General features: G+C 38.0%; 2 protein-coding genes across 3 annotated transcripts; one reads left to right on the top strand and one right to left on the bottom strand.

Annotated features, from left to right (window-relative positions):
- On the top strand, nt 6,459–9,009 carry LOC104776715 (receptor protein kinase-like protein ZAR1). The gene is made up of 2 exons (XM_010500822.2): nt 6,459–8,122; nt 8,214–9,009. The coding sequence occupies exons 1-2, from the start codon at nt 6,646–6,648 to the stop codon at nt 8,846–8,848; spliced, it is 2,112 nt and encodes a 703-aa protein (XP_010499124.1). The 5' UTR covers nt 6,459–6,645; the 3' UTR covers nt 8,849–9,009.
- LOC104776713 (transcription factor bHLH75-like) lies at nt 9,119–10,754 on the bottom strand. 2 transcript variants are annotated; one of them, XM_010500820.1, is made up of 6 exons: nt 10,478–10,754; nt 10,168–10,349; nt 9,989–10,054; nt 9,501–9,569; nt 9,305–9,385; nt 9,119–9,222 (listed from the first exon to the last, which is right to left on the bottom strand). In XM_010500820.1, exons 1-6 carry the CDS (start codon nt 10,668–10,670, stop codon nt 9,136–9,138), a joined length of 678 nt encoding a protein of 225 aa, XP_010499122.1. In that variant the 5' UTR covers nt 10,671–10,754; the 3' UTR covers nt 9,119–9,135. The 2 variants fall into 2 exon arrangements, with proteins under 2 accessions (XP_010499122.1, XP_010499123.1); XM_010500821.1 differs by having other exon boundaries at nt 10,168–10,340.

Genomic DNA, 22,796 nt, shown 5'->3' with positions numbered 1-22,796 from the left:
TACACAGAGTTTTAAACCCTATTTTCCTACTGCAAGTGCACAGCAAAGAAGTAGTACTTAGGGGTCGAATCCCACGAAGACCAAGTTTTACTCTATGGTTCTATTGGTTCAATTTCAAGCTAAGACAATTCAAAGTTGGTTTTTGGTAACAATTAAGCGATTAAAAACGGTATAAAAAGGCAATAAACAAAACACTAGATCAGGGGTGATTCTCGAGAATTTTAGAGATAGCAACCAAACAACTATTCAGGGCATAAATTAAGTACCAGTCTAGAACTNTACTTTGCATCCTCCAAAACCTTGCGAGATTTCTTAGGAGGAACAGGGTAAGGAACCCTAGGGGTGTACACACGTGCAGGAGGTACCTCAGTAGGAACGGTCTGATCGGGAGTCGGGAGCACGTGCTCGCTGGATGGGAGCACATGCTCGCCGGATGCTTCGGCTTCTTTTTGACTCAACGGTGGAGTCTCAGCAGCATGTTGAGGAAGGTATTCTTCAGCAATACCCTTGCCCTTGTCAATCCTAGCGGATGGTGCTTCTCTAGGGGGTAACTTCTTTTCTCCCCTTAGCTCAATCGCATAGACATACTCGTTTCGCGGGTTTGCTTCCCCTTTTCTGGGCAGAGTCCCAAGAGTTCTTTTCACGGCTTCAGCAGTCTGTGCAACCTGAACATCAAGCTTCTTCACATGTGACATTACTGCCTCATACTTCCCATTAAGGTCATTGTACATGGTATCGACCTTAGCGTTGATTTCCACTGAAGCTTTTTGTTGATTCACCAAGAGTTGTTGCATCATGTTTTTCAGCTCATCCTGAGAGCTGCTAGCAGATGAAGGTCCCAACTGCTGGTTAGTGTAAGGCAGTGCTTGCTGAGCGCTTGTATATGCCTGCTGGTTCCCCCCTTGGAAACGGTTTTGAGTGGGCACAAACTGTTTGCCTTGGAAGTTGTTTGAGAAGGTTTCCTGATAACCCATCTGATTCTGAGCTCCTTGCTGCGGATACACCTGATCCTGAGGGTTCTCCACGTTGGTGCTTCTATAGGACAAATTTGGATGGCTTCTGTAGTTTGGGTTGAAACCCCTATTCTGCACAAAACCTTGCCCACTCACATAATTAACCTCCATCGTGTCATCCTCTCCATCACAAATCTCCTGAGCTAGCGGCATGTCTCCGGTCTCATCGACAAAATGGACAGTTTTCTGGCTCCCCTTCAGAAGAAGGTTCACCTTGGCTGTCAACTCATCAATCTTTTGCGTATCGACACTGTTGACCTTCACGGACCTGTCATACTCAGGGGCCTTGTTGCTGGAGCTTGCAGCTAGGTTCTCAATCAACTGATATGCTCCTTCCTTAGACTTTGTCATAAAATCCCCATTGCTCGCCGAGTTGAGAACGTTTCTGTAGTCCCAGTTAACTCCATCATAGAAAATGCCCAGGATCTGATCATCACTAAATCCATGGTGCGGACACTCTCTACGGTACTCTTTGTACCTCTCCCAAGCCTCGCAGAAGGCTTCTCCAGTGTGCTGTTGGAATGATGAAATCTTGTTCTTGAGGGCAGCGGTCTTAGCCTTGGTGTAGAAATGGTCCAGAAACGCAGACCTACACTGTTCCCATGATGTCAGAGACCCAGGTGGCAATGACTTCAGCCAACGTGAAGCTCTATCCGCAAGAGAGAAGGGAAAGAGCTTGCACTTCAGAAAGCCTGGCGGTATCCCATTTGAACCAGTGGTGCTACATATCTCCTCAAAATTCTCGATGTGGTCCATCGGAATCTCAGCTGGGAGACCGTGAAATAGGTGCTGCTTCACTAGAGAGATCATCTGTGGCTTGATCTCAAAATCTTGGCTCTGGATGGTGGGAGGAACAATCGCCGCTCGGTTGGTGTAGGACACATGCGGGTTGTCCTTGTCCCCAATGGACGGTTGTGGCGGCGCGGCTCTTTCGTGTTGAGCACGGAGCAACTGCCCCAACTGTTGTCGAAGTTGCTGCAACTCGGCAGCCATATCCTCATTGTTTCTGTTGTCACCCATGTTGACGGATTGAAACTTTCTGTTCTTGCGGTTTGTTCTTTCTGCCAAAGAGAGCTCTGCGGCTGACAAAGCAACTAGTTCTTCGGTGTTGTTTCTTCTTGTAGATCTTCTTGACATGCACCTGAAACACACGCAAAGAAGAAGCAGAAAGACAAATCAGTAAGGTCTTAGTCTAGTAATTTCGCCGAAAACCAAAGGTAAAAATTTGGTCCCCGGCAACGGCGCCAAAAACTTGATACACAGAGTTTTAAACCCTATTTTCCTACTGCAAGTGCACAGCAAAGAAGTAGTACTTAGGGGTCGAATCCCACGAAGACCAAGTTTTACTCTATGGTTCTATTGGTTCAATTTCAAGCTAAGACAATTCAAAGTTGGGTTTGTTTGGTAACAGTAACGCGATTAAAACGGTATAAAAAGGCAATAAGCAAAACACTAGATCAGGGGTAATTCTCGGGAATTTCAGAGATAGCAACTAAACAACTATTCAGGGCATAGATTAAGTACCAGTCTAGAACTCAAACATAAATATAAACTGATCCACTGTCGTGGTATCAATAACTCTATCTGATCGATTCTGTGCGGAAACGCGGAGCACGTGCTCAGACATCCGGAGCACATGCTCGGCGGTCCATAAACCCTAAACTGTCGTTTGAGCCCAGAATCGCAGACAAGCATTAAAGAACAGGAATGATAAGTTCACAAATCACCTACACATCAACTTTCGCAGGTCTAGGATAATTTGCCCACTAATGTCTTTTCTAGCAACCTATTACACTTTTGATGAATAGATAAACCTAGAATCATAGATTGGATGATCAAATCAACCTAAGCATTAAGTCTAACAATAGTGAAGACAATCGATTATATAAGGCCCTATTTGTGTTCTGTTGCTAACCCATGAAACTCCTTTGAAACCCCCTAATCTAGCAAAGAGAACTACTCAGACATAGATAAATGAATAGCCAACATAGATGAGAAATTCAATAGCATCAAAATAAAAAGGGTTCAGAGATTGCTTCACAAAGTAGCCGCTCTTCTCCCTCTCTCAAAAACGTCGCTCAAAAACCCTCCAGAAAAGAGTATATTCTGTCCCCTAAAAACCCTAGGTTAAATAGCATACAAGTGGAGAAAAATAAGGAAAGAATCCAAATTTAAATCTTCCTATTAAAAATCGATATCCTCTCTTTTTCTCTCACAAAGGATCTCCCAAAATAAGGGGAATTAGGTAGGGAATCAGCGCCTAGATGCTTGCCACGTGTCGTCATGAATCCGTAGAGTTGGGAGCATGTGCTCGGAAATCGGGAGCATGTGCTCCTGGGTCTAAAATCAGCTTTTCTGCTCCAATTCAACTCCTTTCTGCTCCGATTGCTCCTGCTGTTCCAATCCTTGCTTTTAGCTTCCTAGCCTCTTATTATAACCTGAAAAGGACTCAAACAACTACAAAACTATCAAATAAACAGGGTCAAAGTGAGTCAAAACCGTAACATATCACTTGATGACGAAGGAATAAGAGCTCCGTGGAGGAAAAATCAGTTTTTTTGAGGTTGGGTTAAAGGTCAGTTCCCTAATCAACCAAACAACAGGGTTATGGGATCTTGAGATCTTGAATGGTCTTTTTCTTCCTCAATATATATCTCGAATCAAGGCCATAAAACCAATGGTTTCCATAGATGTTTTCTATGTTTGGCGTTATACCAAATGTGGTGATTTCACGGTGAATTCAGCGTATTGGTTAGCGGATCAAGAGTCCAACAACGCTCTCATAAAAGAAGCCTCGATTCAGCCATCAACGATGGAACTTAAAAAACTGGTATGGAAGTTGCAAACAGATCCAAAAATTAAAGTCTTCTTATGGAAGGTTCTGAGTGGTATCTTGCCAGTTGCAGCAAGCCTAAATGGAAGAGGTATGAAGGTTGATGAGACATGTCTAGTATGTGGAGAGCTAGGGGAATCCACCAATCACACTCTCTTCTTATGTTCTCTTGCAAGGCAAGTTTGGGCGCTCTCTGATTTCCCATCTCCTCCAGAAGGTTTTAACAATGGTTCTGTTTTCTCAAACATTTATCACTTACTGGAAAACAGAGATAATCGGGCTTGTCCTTCTATGCTTAGAAAGTCCTTCCCGTGGATTGCTTGAAGAATCTGGAAAAATAGAAATGCTCTTTTTTTTAGGGTAAGTGTTTCTTAGCCGTGGAGAATGTGGAAAAAATCAGAGAAGAGGTGGCAGAGTGGTTTGAGGCTCAAATAGTCGAGTCTGAGGAAACTAACCGGAATAGAGATCAAGAGTATCATGGGAGAAGTATTAGAGTATGTGAGAAGCCGCCAAGAAACTGGCTGAAGTGCAACGTAGGATCCTCGTGGTCCAAAAGAAATCAGCTCGCCGGAGGTTCCTGGGTCATAAGAGATGAAGAAGGGATAGTGATCCTTCATAGTCGTCGTGCCTTTTCAAACATTTCATCAAAAGGTGATGCTATGCTCAGGATTCTACTTTGGGTTTTTGAAAGTATGGCTGGTCATAAGTTGGACAGACTCATCTTTGCTTTTCAAGACAAATCATTAGTAGGAGCTGTGAACTGACCAATTGCTTGGTCGTCCTTTAAACCTCACTCAGCGGCTTTGTTAAGAGCTCTAAACTCTTTTGTGGAATGGAAAGTGGTGTTGGAATGTGCTGCATCAAACAGAGGAGCAAATCTTATAGCGAAAAGTGTTACTGAAGATATGAGATTTCAGTCTTATGTCGTTCAAAGATTTCCTGAATGGACGCGTAATGTCTTTATGGAGGAAAGTGGTTTGTCTTCTGTTTGAGTGTCAGTTTTTTTGTAAATGTTTCTCTGCGAAGGGATCATTCTTTTGTTTGTTGATATCCAGTAGGTGACCCTTAAGGTCAGGATCGTGTTTAGTCACCCAGCTATCAGTCTAGAAGTGTGTGGGTTAGGCTAATTTTAATTGGCTAACTTGATTCCAATCTCAAGATGTAACAACTTGGTTCCATTGATGGATTAATATAATATCTAGATGACAAAAAAAAACATGATACATCCATCTGTTTTACTAGGACACACTTCTATAAAGTATTAAAAATAGTAATCAAATGATATTTTAGACATTTGACTACGTTCTTGTAGTATTCTTTTGTGTGAAATCTAATTTACAAAAGATTGAGAACATTGATTTTCACTTTTTATGTATGTACGTACTGTACATGTTTTGTGGTATGGATGATTGATATCTGAAAAAGCAAAGCATAGGCATACAATACAGGTCCATGGATGTCTGTTCAATGTATGATGTCTCCTTTAGCAACATTTTTCTTCAATACTATCGGCTATCGGGATTTGCTATTACTTTTTTGTTGGCATTCATGTTCTTGATTGTTTAGGAAATTTTAATTAATATTTTGAAATAAGTTTCCAATTTCTGCTAGTACAAGCTAAGAAAAAATATAACTTACTATTAAGAATCAGCTTTATAGTTCATCACCATAGTTAAAACCTCGAAAACAATCATTTCCTTCTTCAAAGATAAAAAAAAAATTCCGTATATTAATTAAGTCAAATTACTCGTCCATCTGCACATTCACACATACATATGATACATTATTATTGCATATATACACACATTTGAAATATTTACTAATTTTAAAGTTTATTATTAGTAGTGATATACGTTCGGAGTAGCTAGACAACTATAGACATAATGATCACATTTTTTTTTTTAATGAATACTTGATGATACAAATGTCTGTGTTAACGGCTGAAAAAATATATACAAAAGAGAGGGGGACATAATAGTTCATAAAGGTATTTCCTTTATAGTTTATACAGAGAATGTGGGATAATCATGGAGCCGTACTAATCAGTCACTCTACTATTCTTCTCAATACCAAAATAAAATAAAGTAGAAGTAAGGCTTTTAACTTTAATTAAATTAGATGCTTTTTTCTACTCCAGCTCACTCCTGTCTACTGCAACTATTATTATTTCGAGTGAAGCATTAGTTCATTTATTAATCTTTTACATTTTACAATGTAATTTACTTAAAATTTGGTATGAAATATTATTTCGTTTCTTACGGGAATACGAAAAAAAAACAGATATAATAAGTATAATGCAATTGTTTGAGCTAAGAAGTATATAAAAATTGGCATAAGTAAGTTCACTTTCGTTAAGAAGAAAGTGCATGAATGTGTCTTCAAGAGCTTCTCTTTTGTACATTTGTCATCATTATTCTCAAGTTCTGTATATTTCGAAATATTTTTATTTCATTTAATTCAACATTGATTATAATTAACGTTACCAATTAATGAAAACAGATTCTTATAGTTATAAACTTATAATCAATTGAAAACAAAATAAATTGTTGATAACCAAACAAAAAAATGGGGATATTAATAGAGAGACACGATCATAGAGAATAGTCCAAAGGTCCAACTTAGGAAGCCGAATCTTCTATCAACGTCTCTCACTCTCCTTTTCTTGCTTTCACACTCTCACTTCTCTCTCTCTCTCTCTTCTCATTCTCTCATTAATCTCCCCAAAACTGTTCTCATTCTTGATTTCTTCCTTACCAAAAAGGTAATTCTTGTCCAAGTTCTTTCATTGATTCCTCGGAAATGTCGGTGGGATCACTTTTGTTCTTGGTTCTTCTTATCTGGAACTTCAATGGCGAATTGAATGCTCTGAACGACGAAGGATACGCTCTTTTAACTCTCAAGCGGTCTATCTCAAGAGATCCAGATGGTTCTTTGAGTAACTGGAACTCAGAGGATCAAGACCCTTGTTCTTGGAATGGAGTCACTTGTGATGACCACAAGGTTGTTGTCTCTCTTAGCATCCCAAGGAAGAAACTTGTAGGTTACCTTCCTTCTTCTCTAGGTGTGCTCACTAATCTCCGTCATTTGAATTTGAGAAGCAATGAGCTTAGTGGGAACTTGCCTGCTGAGCTTTTCAAGGCTCAAGGCCTTCAAAGTTTGGTTCTTTATGGTAATCTCTTATCTGGGTCTATTCCAAATGAGATTGGTGACCTAAAGTTCCTGCAAATTTTGGATTTTTCTCGTAATTCCCTTAACGGGTCGATCCCAGAATCGGTTTTGAGGTGTAAGAGGCTTAGGAGCTTTGATTTGAGTCAGAACAATCTCACTGGTTCTGTTCCTAGTGGATTTGGTCACGCTTTGGCTTCTTTGCAGAAGCTTGACCTTTCTTCTAACAATCTCAATGGTCTTGTTCCTGATGATTTGGGGGATTTGACTAGATTGCAAGGAACTCTTGATTTGTCTCATAACTCGTTTAGTGGCTCGATACCAGCTAGCTTGGGGAATTTGCCTGAGAAAGTTTATGTCAATCTAGCTTACAACAGTCTGAGTGGACCTATCCCCCAAACTGGTGCTTTGGTTAACAGAGGACCAACTGCGTTCTTGGGGAATCCGAGGCTCTGTGGTCCTCCTTTGAAAGATCCTTGTTTGTCAGATACAGCCACTTCTCCAGCTTCTCACCCTTTTGTACCTGATAACAACGACCACAGTAGAGGAGAGTCGAAGAAAGGAGAAGGTTTGAGTATAACTGCTATTGTTGCAATTGTGGTTTGTGATTTCATTGGAATCTGCATTGTGGGATTTCTCTTCTCTTGTTGCTACTTGAAGATTTGTGGGCGACGTAACAGCGTGGATGAGGAAGGCTATGTGTTGGAGAAAGAAGGGAAAGAAAAGAAAAGTTCTATATGTTTTGGAAGAGAAGGATCAGAGTCCCCTTCTTCGGAAACACTTGAGCCACAACGACAGGATCTTGTTCTGTTGGATAAACATATGGCTTTGGATTTAGATGAGCTTCTCAAGGCTTCAGCTTTCGTTCTTGGAAAAGGCGGGAACGGGATTGTGTATAAAGTTGTTCTTGAAGATGGCTTAACTGTAGCTGTTCGGAGATTGGGAGAAGGAGGATCCCAAAGATGCAAGGAGTTTCAGACAGAGGTCGAAGCAATTGGGAAGCTAAGGCATCCGAATATTGTCAGTCTTAAAGCTTATTATTGGTCAGTCGAGGAGAAGCTTCTCATCTATGACTACATTCCTAACGGAAGTCTTGCCAATGCACTCCATGGTACGTACTTAAATAAACCTTTATCATGATTACTCTCATATTGTTGTTACTCTGTGTTGAAAACTCAATTTTATCTTGTGTCTATTGTTAGGGAATCCTGGAATGGTGTCATTCAAGCCGCTGTCATGGGGAGTTCGGTTAAAGATAATGAGGGGAATCTCAAGAGGGTTGGTGTATCTTCATGAGTTTAGCCCCAAGAAGTATGTTCATGGATCTCTGAAACTCAGCAATATACTGTTAGGACAGGAAATGGAGCCTCGTATCTCGGATTTTGGACTCATGCACCTCACTAGCATTGCTGGAACATTTGAAACAACCACAGTTGACCGACCATCCAACAAGAGCGCCTCATCGATAGGACCATCTACAAACTTGAGCTCGTTTTATCAGGCTCCTGAAGCGGCGAAAGCAACAGTGAAGCCATCACAGAAATGGGATGTATACTCATTCGGGGTGATCTTGCTAGAGATGATAACGGGAAGGTTACCTATAGTCTTTGTTGGTAAATCGGAAATGGAAATAGTGAAGTGGATACAGATGTGTATTGATGAGAAGAAAGAGATGTCAGACATTTTGGATCCTTATTTGGTGCCTGACGACACAGAGATTGAAGAAGAGGTCATCGCCGTACTGAAGATTGCAATGGCTTGCGTTAGTACTAGCCCCGAGAAACGACCACCGATGAAGCACATCGCCGATGCTTTGACCCAAATTTGCCTTCAGTGACTCACATAACAAAATTGTTGCAAGTCAAAAAGTGTGAGTATGTCTAATTGTTGTGTCTCGTTCCCTTGTAATATCGAAGTGTGAGTATGTTACTTCAAAATATAGTGACTTTGTAACATAGCTTTACTCTTATAATTTGCAAGGTACAACAGTTCATACTATATATGGATAAGCTTGATAAGGTTAACACAACTTATGATAAATGGTATACTGATATGGTAAGTCCTTATTTATAGAGTTCAATTCAATCTTAGAGAAGGAGAATAATTTCTCTGATACTTCTATGATTAAAAGGGCAATGTTGAACTGAAATTAGGAGGCTGAGTCCCAATTAGAATCCTTTCCATCTCTTCAGCACTAGACATGTTCCCTCCCTGTTTTCACATTAACACAAATCTATTAATAATATTTGTATAACTTAATCATGTATTCATGTCATATGTGAGTGATAATTACCTGAAATATATCCGTTGGCTCAATGTCGAAAGAATTAAGGTCGTAGTAAGCACTTGCCGCAGAGAGTTTCGTTGACAAAAACTGCAGGCAGTCACGAGGCCAGAGCATAAAGACATTTAATTATTATTGGTTTATTATTAAAACAAAGTTTCAAACCAAAAAAAGAAATGGTTAATGAAGAGTGAAATGGCCTAACCTCGATTTGATTCTGTAGTGATCGAACATAATCTATGATGACATCAAGCATCACTGCCATTCCCATTGTCTGCATCATCATCACGTTTGAGTGTCATTGAAAATAATAAGGCCATTTTTGATGAAGACAAAGAAAAACTTTGTTATACATTAGTTTATTTAAAGGGTTCCTTATTTAATTAAAACTATCTGTTCATTTACGTAAGTAACGCTGCCATAACCTCTGTGATTAAATTATTTCCATGTAATTCAATCATATGATTCATCGAGATATATTTTAATAGTTAGACATAGTCTGAGCTTTACAGATTAGTATTAAAAAAATAATTTTATTTATAATGAGTTTTAAACTATTAAAAAGATAGCATCAGAAAACTTGTGGCATTCTGTCGAATTTTTGTAGAACTACTTGGCTAAGGAGATTTGTTGTTTTAATTTGAATTATTAAACCAAAAATTAGGGAGTTGTAGACGCAAAATGTTTAATCACCTTGTAGCAGCCTGGAACAAGGTCTTGTAAGCATTTCAGCCTTTCATTAATCTTCTCTCTTCGTACCTTTATGCATTCCACAAAGAATTCAACACAATCCATTTTTTCAGTTTCGATATATATGAATCTAATAAAAGTTAGTTTTGTTGTACGTTTATAGTATGTATTTGTAGAATTACCCTTTCAGCCAAACTGTGGCTATCGGTAGCTTGACCTCTCTTAGCTCGGACATGGACGACATCTTTTGGCTTCTGATGAGTCTCATCTTCATTCATGGTTTCTACCTCCTCCAACCTCTTTCTTCTTCTCTTCGACCCACTCTCTCCTTTATTTCCTTTTCTTCCCGAATCACCTGCTAGTTCTAACAACGATGATTATGAAAAGATGATTTTGGGAACAAATATATATGCTTAAATGATGATTATGAAAAGATGTTGTCACACCAACAAGAAAAAAAAAAAAAAAAAAAAAAAAAAANAAACTCGTCACCGTGCAATAAATTTTGTGAGAAGTGAGAACTATTGGGATGGGCATCAACTAAAGCTCCATCAGAGAAAAGCATGAATCTGGAAGGAGTAGAAGCTGGTGAGTCCAAATTTATTAGCTCTGGATTTTGGTTTGTTCGTGCTAAGAACGGATTAGGACCAATGTTATACAGATTATATGGCTCAAACCGTGCCATTAGAGACACCCTACAAATCAAAATGTTAATATTTCTCTCTCGAGCATTGTTTTTTCTTTTCTCTCTCTAAGACATAAAACTTGTATTGAGTTGTAATTGTTATATAGATAGAGATTTTGACGGGCTCAATAATTTATATTATTATTTTAGATGGTATGGTTATTTGCGCGTGTATTGTGTGACTTTGTGAGAATGAGAAAGAAACGTGTGAGACCAAAGAGACACTTCGTAGCTAGGTTTCCATTTACCACTGTGCAGTAGATTTTGTGGGACCAATGTTCAATGTTAGATATATCTAACTTGCCGGGATCTTTTGAGTATCCCTTTTAATGTAACAAGTATGGTGCCAAATTGAAACAGAAGAAATTGCATTAATGATCGACGAGTGATCATCACAAGTTTGCATTATTAGGCTATCAAACAAAAACTTAAGTACGACGACTTAAACATTATACTTAGCGGCTCGATCGGCTAGTTACCGAAAATATATACTTGAAAATGTATAACTAACAGAAGGAATCAGTTTTCAAAGTTCTCTTCTCCAAATAGGTTTGGGTGGTTGGAAGGATCTTAAGAACCTAGTGTGGATGATCACTGATCCAATATGCGATTACTTTTCTCCGAGACTAATGTTTAAGATTAACGTTAACCTCACAACATGTAAATAATATTTTCAATCAAATGTTTAAGTATAGAAATTAAGAAATCTGACTTTGATGACATGGATATTATGATTGTGAGGAGGCAGAAAAATCCAAGCCCATCTTTATCGATAAAGATTAGCTTCACTACTACTTTTACCATTTTCTTACATCAATAATGAGGAAACTATCCAATTTACTAATAGTTCTATGTTGGGAATATCTCGCTTTCACATTTATTTTATTTTGTTTTCCCTATTTTCATTTTACCTTACCGACTTACCGTAATATGTATCCACTTAAATGCGACATCAATTTAGATGTTTTGTGTTGTCAAAAACAAAATAAGTAATTTCCACCAAAAAAAAAAAAAAAAAAAAAGTAATTGTTNAAAAAAAAGAAGTAATTGTTTGAGGGCCATTCTCAGTCAAATATATACTATTAAAATATATTTTTTTTTCAAAAATACCACTATAAATTATACTTTCCAAAATTACGATTAAAATATTTATTTTTCAAAAATTACCACAACCTAGAATTACTTTCAACCTTAAAACTATTTCCGAAATCTAACATAGTTAACAAAAATCTAAAATTTTACATTTTTGAATATAACTTTTTGTGTTTGTGATATTTTTGGAAAACAAAAATTTTAGAGATATTTTGAACTATAAACTTGAGCTATATAGAAATTCAATTGAGAGGTGTTCAGGTGGGAATGAGTGACATCATTTGACCCAACGTTTTAGCAAGAAAAACTAAACCATGCAACTCAACCATACCAATCTTCTCCACACCTCCCTCATCGTCCTGCTTTTCCAATTGAGCAAGAAGATCGAAAACCCCCTCGAGAACAGTCTCTGAACTAGCACTATCATTCATTCATTCTTAGTCAGCTTTTGGCAAGGCTTTGATACTGCCATATACCCATTAAAGAGCCAACAGTAAAAAGAGAACTTGTTATCATCAGTTGGTATATATCCAGCTAGGAGCCCATAGTAAACAAAGGGTTTGCCAACATCAGGTGGCTTGGTCATGAATTCAAACCGAGGGTCCATAGTCACCTTCTTAATCAAAGTCCGCTAGAATAAAAACCCATAAACTACGTTGTGAGATTAATAATGCCAAGTTCTTTGCACATGATCCATGCCCGTCTCTACCCATAGGCAATGTAGGTAAATGCAAAAGGTCCATTAACAATTTTGAAAAAAAAACGTAAGGTTAAAGTGCTCAAATTTTACATACAAAAAAATTATTAGGAGGTTTTATTTTTTGTCTTTTCTAGTTTTTCCAGAGGCCCAACAATAGATTAGACACACCTCGTAGTTACCATTAATATTTTTTTTACAAAAAAACTAGTATTATAAATTTTCTTTTACAAAAGTACCATGATTTTAAATACTATTATACTAAAACTACTTTTAATTTTCAAAACTATATCCTAAATCTAAAATAGTGTACCCACAACTAAAAATTTAAATTTTACACTCTTAAAAACTAATTTTTATATTCGTACTATTTAGAAAATATATCTTATTAAGATACTTTTAGAAAATTAATTTAATAATGATATTTTTGGAAAAAAAAATAATATATGTCATTTTGAATAACTTTTCATGTATACGTTTTAGGAACCGAGAAAATATTGTTGTTAATTTTTAACTCATCTAATTTCATATAAATTCACCTACTTGCAATAATCATCACAAAAATACATACTTTTTTTTTTGTCAATCAAAGATTAAATTAACTAAAATAGATCTCCACGGTTGCTTGTCCAAATCGGAGAATAATAGTTTAGACCGTCCATAAACGTTGACAAACTAGATCTTGAAAAAAAATAATCTCTATGGCCCACACCAAAGCGTCTAACTTCGAATGAAAAGGAGATAAACTCCACCCAAGACACTTCGCTCTTAACAATATGGTCTGCTCCGCATCACTATAACGCCACTATCTTAGTTCCGAGTGAATTGTTGTTTTCCAAGAACTATCAATTTGACAACAAAATAAATGATCACGGGCAGTCAAGGGTGGGGATGGATCCGATGAGACCTCCGCGCCGGAAAAGGCCTCCTCCCAAGCTGCTTTATCACTCAACGCCTCGTGAAAAATATCAGTTGGCTCGACCATTACACCTTGAAAAATACATACGTTTAGATGATGAAATAATTTAATTGGTTAGATTGTTGCAATTAAATGGGCCTAGTTTTCTAATACAAATGCAGAAGAAATTAATGTTTTCATGCCTTTGTTGGCCCACGTTGTTTTCAGCAATGTAAAAAAAACGGGGATTAATATTAGAAGCACTGAAACATTAATAATGAAAAAAAACAAAAAAAACTTGGAGCAAAATCCTCAGTTCCTCACTGAGCCAAGTATTCCTAGTCCTAGATATGATTCTTTGTTAGCCAATTCATGATCCGATTAGAACATTTTCACTATTGGTGGATAATATGGTCCTTAAAGCTTAGTTGTCTGCAAGAAAATTTAAATCAACGTGTCGACATCGGCTCTAAATACACAAATGAGTCGGCGTAACAACACCACGTTATTCCAACTTTAGATTATATCATTCAATCAACACCTAAGGGTTCCCAGAAAAAGAAACTGATGGGCACGATTTACCACTAATAACTTTCTATATCAAGAAATCTTAATTTAGTAATGCTGTCTCCACCCATGTTGTTCCTTTCTTCTTTCCATGTGTTTCTTTCTATCTTTTCACTTTTGTTTAGCCCCACTAAGCTTATCTTGAAATAGAGATTGTGCTATTGAGATGTTTATTTAAAAAAAAAAACAAATTGATTTATAAATGAACGAGTTGATTTATAAGTTTCTCACATTATCAAGAATTTGAGAAGGAATATATAGTTCCAAAGAATGACACGTATTGTTTCAGAGTATCTTAAATCCGAGATGGTGACTTCGCATATGAAGCTACTAGCTAAGAGTTCCACTGGTGCCTAAGATTTGATTGATTTTCCATACGTCGAACTTAAATGCTTGTGTACCTTTTACAAGTTGCAAAGGCTGTATCCTTTATTTAAGTAGTTTCAAAATCGTTGATCGTTTGATATATTTTATGGAACAATTACATAAGGCATTTTTTTTAAAAATCTTATCAATTTAGGAACTCTAACTCGTACTTTCGGATTCAGGCATTTATTGTCACATGAAAAGACGCTTGTAATCTTCTCCCTAAATGCAATGCAATTCAAAATCAAAGATATTTTTATTAATTTTTTTTTTGTCGAAATTTTCTTCCGCTTGCCAAGCCACAAAAAAAATTGATGACGTCTCATATCTGAGGCCTCACAATTTCATCGTCTCCGACAAGGTTTTGTCTTTCTCTTCCGCCTCCAAAGCAACCGCCCTTCGTCTTTGTCAAACTCCTCACTTCTAATTGTACTTTTGCTCTCACCTATTTGTCTTCCATTCGTAACCCGACCATCGACTACAACTATGTGTTCCCAAATTCGTCGAAACTCTGATCTGCTCGGTTTATTTGTAAAATGAAGTCTGCAAACAATATCATCGGCCAGATCGGAAGTCATTTCGACCCTTCGATTGTAAGCTTCCTTCTCTTATTTGTTAATTGAAATTGTTGTTCCTCACGACCGCATCTTCAGTTTCTGTATGTGTGTTGTTGGGTTTTGTAGTCTTCAGTTTCTGTAATGTATCATCCTACTAGTCATATGTCATGCCCTTGGGTTCACCTCGGAAACTTTTTTGTAGGGTTTAGTTTTTATCGCCTTATACCTGTAAATTATTAGTGTCTATGTGTATGTGGGTTGTAGGGTTAAGTAGTATTCAGTTTCTGTAATGTATCATCCTACTAGTTATATGTCATGCCCTTGGGTTCACCTCGGAAACTGTCTTGTAGGGTTTAGTTTTCATCGCCTTATACCTGTAAATTATTAGTTTCTATGTGTATGTGGGTTGTAGGGTTTAGTAGTATTCAGTTTCTGTAATGTATCATCCTACTTGTTATATGTCATGGCCTTGGGTTCACCTCAGAAACTATCTTGTAGGGTTTAGTTTTCATAGCCTTATACCTGTAAATTATTAGTGTCTATGTGTATGTGGGTTGTAGGGTTAAGTAGTATTCAGTTTCTGTAATGTATCATCCTACTAGTTATATGTCATGCCCTTGGGTTCACCTCGGAAACTGTCTTGTAGGGTTTAGTTTTCATCGCCTTATACCTGTAAATTATTAGTTTCTATGTGTATGTGGGTTGTAGGGTTTAGTAGTATTCAGTTTCTGTAATGTATCATCCTACTTGTTATATGTCATGGCCTTGGGTTCACCTCGGAAACTATCTTGTAGGGTTTAGTTTTCATAGCCTTATACCTATAGTCCATCAATCTTTACGTTTTTGTTCGTTTAAAACATTATGTCTATCTTCCATCTATGCCTTATTTTTCATCGTTATCAATCCTTGTACATTTTTCTCTACGTAGGACAACTGCCACAAAGGCTTTTTCAAGTTGATTGTTATCCTGGCCATGAAGTCCGTATCAACTCTTACTCTAAACCTCAATATCTTATTGATATTTTGCATGTTTTAGAAGGGCTGCCTGAGTTAAACTTGTTATTGGCATCGCCGCTTGGTTCTTTATTCCGTTTTCTGGTGCGTCAATGTTCATTATCTGGGCAATTGGTTCACCAGATGTTATGTAGGTAGTTGTGTATTGATAATAGCGACGAAATGTGGTTTGTGTTTGGAGGACAGCCTCTAAAATTCTCGTTGAGTCAGTTTCAGGAAATTACAAGCCTTTGTTGTTCTCATTTGCCAGCAGTTAACGAAATTGTTACACACGCATCTCATACTTCTGGTAATGCTCCGTACTGGTATGAACTCATTGGTCATAAGATTGGTTCAACGACTGTTAAGGACATTGTAAATATGTTGAAGAGGGAGCCAGATATGCCAGTTTGGCGTAAGTTTCGACTTTGTCTAATAGTTATTGTAGAAGGCATTTTGTTGTGCCGGACACAACCCCTGAAAAAATCGCAAGAAGTTGTAGAGATGGTTAAAAATGTTCAGTTCTTCCTCAATTATCCTTGGGGTCGCCACTCTTTCAAACGGCTGTTGCGGATGGTAACAATAGGGGATTACATGCCGGATAAAACCTCTCTTATCAAGAAGCTTAAGCAATCATCGTTGGCAGTCCATGGTTTCCCACTTGCACTCCAGTTTTTCGCTTTTCACTCAATTCCAATGCTCCTCAAGTTCCTACCTAATGCAGAATATCGCTCAACGTTCCTTGACCAAGTTGTAACTCGTCTCCCTAAGTGCAAGTCATTCCATACATCAAAGATATTGGTAGTTGAAAATGATCTAGTTGTAAGTTGCCTACTCTCTTAGTGTCCTCTACTGTAGTCAAGAATTCCCCCAGTGTCCTCCGGAGTTTCCTTCTTGATAATCTTATTGACCTTACTCTGTCACCTTGTAGGTACAAGTTTTGTTTCGGTCGCCACTTAACCCAAAGTTTCCTAATTCTGGATTAGGAGATCCCCGAGTGCGACAATTGGAATGCCTCATCTCTACAGGTTATGAGTTTACGAAGCAAACATGGTGTGGTGGTGATTGTTCGTTGCCTTCATTATACACTTCCCATAAGCGCAAAGCTGGGGACCATAGACTTCACCCATCATCCTCCGGTTATGCTGACAGACCTCCATATAGTAGGCAACGAACAGACGTTTCCCTTTTGAAGACTGAATTGGAAGTTGATCTCATTGTTGAACGAAAGCTTAAACATTTTAAAGAAAGGCTTTTAGCTGACTGTAGGGGAATTGTGTTCGACGGTAATGCAGACCCGAATGGAAGCATAGGGAATGCAGACCCGAATGAAAGCAAATAGTTCGCCTCAGCTTACACTTTCTGCCTATGGAATTCTGTTATCATCTTATAACATGTCCTGCTATGCCATCTCACAATGCAGGTTGTGCCATAAACGAGAATGATGCATGCACCATGGAAGTTGCTATTGTCACTAACGAAGCGACATGTCAAGTACATATACACACTTGTTCACTTTATTATATATTTCTTACTTTTCCCAGGACAGCTAACGTAGTTGGTTCGACAGCCTTACCATTACTTTCATACACAATAATCCCTTTCCCATGCATGGTTGGCAGGGTAATTTAAATAATCCCAACCCCGTCCACAACAAAATACCTAAACAAGTTTGCTTTTCTTCCGACACAATAGAAGTATCGTACGTATTTTTCTCCCAACTACGTTGACATTTATCATTTTCCAACCCATTACCGCAGAATATTTCTCTCATTGTTGAAGCCAAATCGTTTTTAGTTGAAACATTGTCCTCTGAAGAGAAAGAAACGCAACTGTCGCATGCATCGTCCAAGCCTGCTTTCTACAACGCATCTTCTATCTCTCCAGAATCTTCGACAACTGAGGGAGTAAGTTTTCAAACCTTGCTTTTGTTTCCAATTTTATTTAGTATTCATACTCCTGACTACGTAGTTGTCATTAATATTCAATTCGCTCGATTATTTTCTAATTTTTTCTCCACTCCTCTCCATTTGTCAAATTATGCTTTTAATTGTTCTTCCTATACAAACATGCAATATCCAGTACTCGAACCTGACAACCATGACTCTTCCCATCCTGATTGTGTAAAACCACAGTATCAGAATGATGAACCTCTCAGAAGCAGCTCCGTGTGAACAAAGAGTTGATGTCAATGATGTAGTGTGTACCCTCTGATCCTACACCGTTACCCGGCAATTACATATACAAAATTAATGTAATGGTGAAAACAGCAGTCCTAAGCCAACGTCTGTACCCCTTCGTTGAAATCAACATCACGTTTATCAAGATGCATTCTGAGCTTAATGTATTCATCTTTCTCGCCTGCTGAACTTGTACTGTATTTGACTCCACCGTTTAATTTCACCACCGAACTCCTGCAATTTTCTAACTTAATTGCAACATTCATGTATCTGATGTTTAAATTTCTTAGTCCCCCTTGTACCATTTTCTGATGCTCGTCTTGAATCACAACAGCACTTGTAATATTTTCCTTCTTCTCTCAACAAAAGAGCTAATAGTTGACATGTCTACACGAGTCCTCTCCCTTGTCAATAAATGTCACCTACATTTCCCACCAAAACAACATTAATAGCCAAAACAAGTTGTTCTCACAATGTTCCCTATAAAGTTAGGTTGTCTTCACCATCGTTTAAGTCACTTCTTTCACAATGGAAGAAATAGATATCAATATTGCAGTAGATATAGCTTCATGAGTTGGTCGTGATTCTTTCATTGATCTAGGGGGTATGCTAGCAACATCAAAGTTTACCGGACTCTTGCTTCCACTAATAGAGTCCTCTGCCAGTTCTCCCTAAATTTTCTCTTATCAAATCCTCATCTCATCAACATCCACTTCCCTTTCCGTCACTTTAGTTAATCGTTGTTTAGATGCTGGTAATCCAACGACATTTTAGCTTGAAAGTCTGAAGCTTGCTGCAAAAGAAGGCGAAGCAGAGTTAGCACTACAAATGTTATTGGGAATCCTGGACCTTATACCACATGACTCTTTTGCAACTGGCTTGTTACAAGTGTGTATAGGGTATTTCAAAGAAGCTATTGTCACAATTGACAAGTTTGTTATAGAAGTCGGCTCTTTTCACGCAGCAGATGAAATCAGAAGCACTATCTTCCGCCAGATCATGCAAATTGGTCCAGTGAAAGTGAGGTCTCATTCTGACACTTGGAGATATCCACACCTTCCCAAATGCAGAAGCTGCAACCTTAGCAATCGATGCCCAAAGTGTTTCTTCTATTGGTTCACTGTTATGTAACTTCTTCTTTGCTAGTTCTAAATATCATCATATCATGCCTAATGTTATATTGCACTTGTAAATACTTTTCTCTCTCCTACATATATGTTCTGAATCGTATTTAAGATTAGCAATCGATGCCCAAAGTGTTTCTTCTATTGGTTCACTGTTATGTAACTTCTTCTTTGCTAGTTCTAAATATCATCATATCATGCCTAATGTTATATTGCACTTGTAAATACTTTTCTCTCTCCTACATATATGTTCTGAATCGTATTTAAGATTAGCAATCGATGCCCAAAGTGTTTCTTCTATTGGTTCACTGTTATGTACCTCCTTCTGTGATAGTTCTAAATATCATCATATCATGCCTAATGTTATATTGCACTTGTAAATACTTTTCTCTCTCGTACATATATGTTCTGAATCGTATTTAAGATTTCTCATTGTGTGGTCTCTCTTCTCACTTCAAGTCATGTCATTGCAGTCTCCCTCACATTATCTACATTCATTTACTAAAGTTGCAACTAGCTTGGTAAACATTGTTCCAGCTGCCCTCTCTATATGTGCATAAATGTGAGCCCAACAATATTACTATTGCAGTTGTGCCCAGTAATTGTACATTTACTCTACCCTCACCTGCCTAACTTACTTCTACCGACCAAAAAACGAAGAAAGCTTGTTTATATTTTCCATCGCCTACAAAACTGTAACCTCTCTTCCTCTAACTCCAAACATCTTATCTAACTTATAATACAGAGTCTTCCTAATTAATTACATCCCACATGTACTCCTCACTGACATTGTTAGGCGCCTTTCCCACCAAGGATTTCGTCACCTCGCCCCTTTAATATCCGCAAGACCTGATGGGAAAAGCCTTGCTTTCGACGACACTGTCTTACTAGAGGTTGACATCGACGAATTCATCTTTGTCAGCCAACTTTGCGTTCGAGGTTCTATCTATAGACCTTTCCTATTAAAATGTCTTCAGGCTGGAAATACAACAGTGCAATACGTCGAAGAACTACGTTTGGCTGCTCAAACAGGGCCTTCCCAACGGTCCATCGATCTCCTTGCTCATGCTGCGCCACAAATTATATATGTTTGATTTGCTCTTGCCACTTTCCAAATTTGTTGTGGTTCCTTTGACGATGGGATGGAAGTATTCAATGGTTTTTTCAGATCTGTTCCAACTATCGAAGAAGCCATTGGAATTGCAGAGATGGTGGTTACTGCAATTTTAGAGATGGGTACAACATGGAGCGGTTTATATGACGAATCTCTCCGGTTTGGGGATCTCCCACATTGTTTCTTAAACAACTACTCAGTGGTACATCTTTGCCCCAAATGCTTTGCATTCAAGTATGCCCGACGCATTCAAGAATTGTGTTAAACAACAGTGTCAAATGTTAAGTGTATGACCATACACTTTCGGTGTTTCAACCATAGTGTACAATGTCGTAATTGTTAAGTTATGTAAGTTTCTGTTTTTTCTAACCAAAGCATGCTTTTATATATATTGGAGCTTCAATATCCATATACCCACAACCAATATGCAACAGTCTCATCTACAAAGTTATTACATCAACATTAAAACAAACATCATTCAATACTTCCCCATCCCTCCAGCTTTTCCTTACTAGTTGTTCATAACCAAAAAACAGCCCCTCCAGAACAACGGTGTTCATTTTTTACTTTGAACATTGTAAGTTTATGCGCCTAGTGCTCCAAAACATTCTTCTTAGCCTACCCCACGTGTTGACTTACTGATACCATGTTGTTGTTATATCTCTAATGTTTGCTCCATAAGTTTGCCAAGAAGTTCTAAAAAGTTTCCCCATCCCGCCTGACGCTGCTTTGGTCCCCAAAAAACGGTAATGCCTCCTACGAAAACATATCAGTTTCAAACTGAGTGTATATAGTGGTCTGCACTTAAACTAAAGCATAACAACAACGCAAACACTTCAACTATTCCATTATTGCCATTAAGAATCTGCTTCCTACATATCACATACCTTATTCAACCACAATTGAGCAGGTGGTTCTGTTATGCCCAAATTGATGGCAAGTTGAACATTTGTGTGGTGCACCTTTTTGGTGTTTTGGTCCACCGTTGCATATACATTAAGAGAAGGTTAACCAAAATAAGAGAAGGTTAGATTTACATGCAATTTTTTTTTACATATACCTTAACAATTGCTACTGTGTTGATGAAAATGGTACCACATGCTCTCTGGTAGAAGGGATCCTCCGTTTCCTTCTATGTCCTGGTCCTGCCGGATTTATAGGCGGCGCAAACTGAGTTTCCTCCACCGTTGCATATACATTTGTGTCACAATGGTTTGGAACGGTAAATATCAACTCAGCATAAGAAGCTCCAAACACAGTGACTTGGTATCTCTCCTACAAGTGAGGGGATATAGATCCCATTAATCCTTGCCGCGGCTAATGTATGACAACATGGAATTAGTAACTTCGGAAACTGTAAACAGCTGCAGTTCTTATGCTCAAAATCAACATAGTATGACTTCCCCTCACTTGTACTAACTTGGTAGCTCCAGGGAGACACGGCTTTAACAGCCAAACCAGCAGAGTCTTTGTGATGGCGAAGCATTAACTTATTGACATTTGGTGTTATTGGATCAGGTAGTCCAGCCAATATTTAAGCCTTTGCACGCCAGAGACAAAACCACTGCATCAGTTTGGTGCGGATAGACTCCACCATACTAACAATCGGAAGTTCCACAAACTTTGCAATTGCAGCATTCAGAGATTCAACTACGTTGCTACTCATGATGTTGTAGTAGCTCTGAGATTTTAAACCGAACCGAAATAACCGAACAGAACCGAACCGATATTTTTGGTGTTCGGTTCGGTTTCGGTTATGGCGGCTGAACCGATTGGTACAATTTTTTTTTGGAACAAAACCGAAATATTTCGGTTCGGTTTTCGGTTAACCGATTTTTTTTTTTTAAACTTTTTTTTTTATTTTTTTTCTAATTTTTTTAGGAAAAAACTAATAAAACCAAAATTTACCCTAAAATAACCAAATTTACCCTAATATAACCGAAACCGAAAAAACTGAAATATTTGAAATAAAACCGAAAAACCCAAAATTATCTCTAAATAACCGAAAAATACGATTTTTTCATGTTTTTAATCAAATTTCGGTTAATTTCGGTTTTGAAAATTTAAAACCGAATTAACCGAGAAATCGAAATAACCGAACCGAAATAAATTTCGGTTCAATTCAGTAAGATTTTCAAAACTCAAAAAAACCGAAAAAACGAAATAACCGAACCGAATTCACCGAAATAACCGAAGTCCCAGGCCTATGTTGTAGTGTTTGGCTTGACAGTATGCTTGCGTCCAGTGCTCAAGAGGAATTGCATCCAGGTACGCCTAACATTTGGAGCTCCTTACACCGATTTCTGTATACCATTTTTTAAAATCACCTTCATTAAATGCCCTTGCAGCTTTACCAACTAAGTTTGAAAGACCTTTCCCAGAAAAGTGCCTAGCATTCCTCTCAATGTGAACCGCACAGGCTCCATGGAAATCTTGAGGATAGACTTCATCAACAGTAGCATAAATCGACTGATGCCTATCAAAAACAATGACCAGATCTTCAGTATCCGGAAGTATACCACTAAGCTGTCTGAAAAA

This window comes from Camelina sativa, chromosome 3 (assembly GCF_000633955.1).
Source record: "Camelina sativa cultivar DH55 chromosome 3, Cs, whole genome shotgun sequence".
Classification (NCBI taxonomy): Eukaryota; Viridiplantae; Streptophyta; class Magnoliopsida; order Brassicales; family Brassicaceae; genus Camelina; species Camelina sativa.
This window is presented reverse-complemented; position numbering and strand designations above follow the sequence as displayed.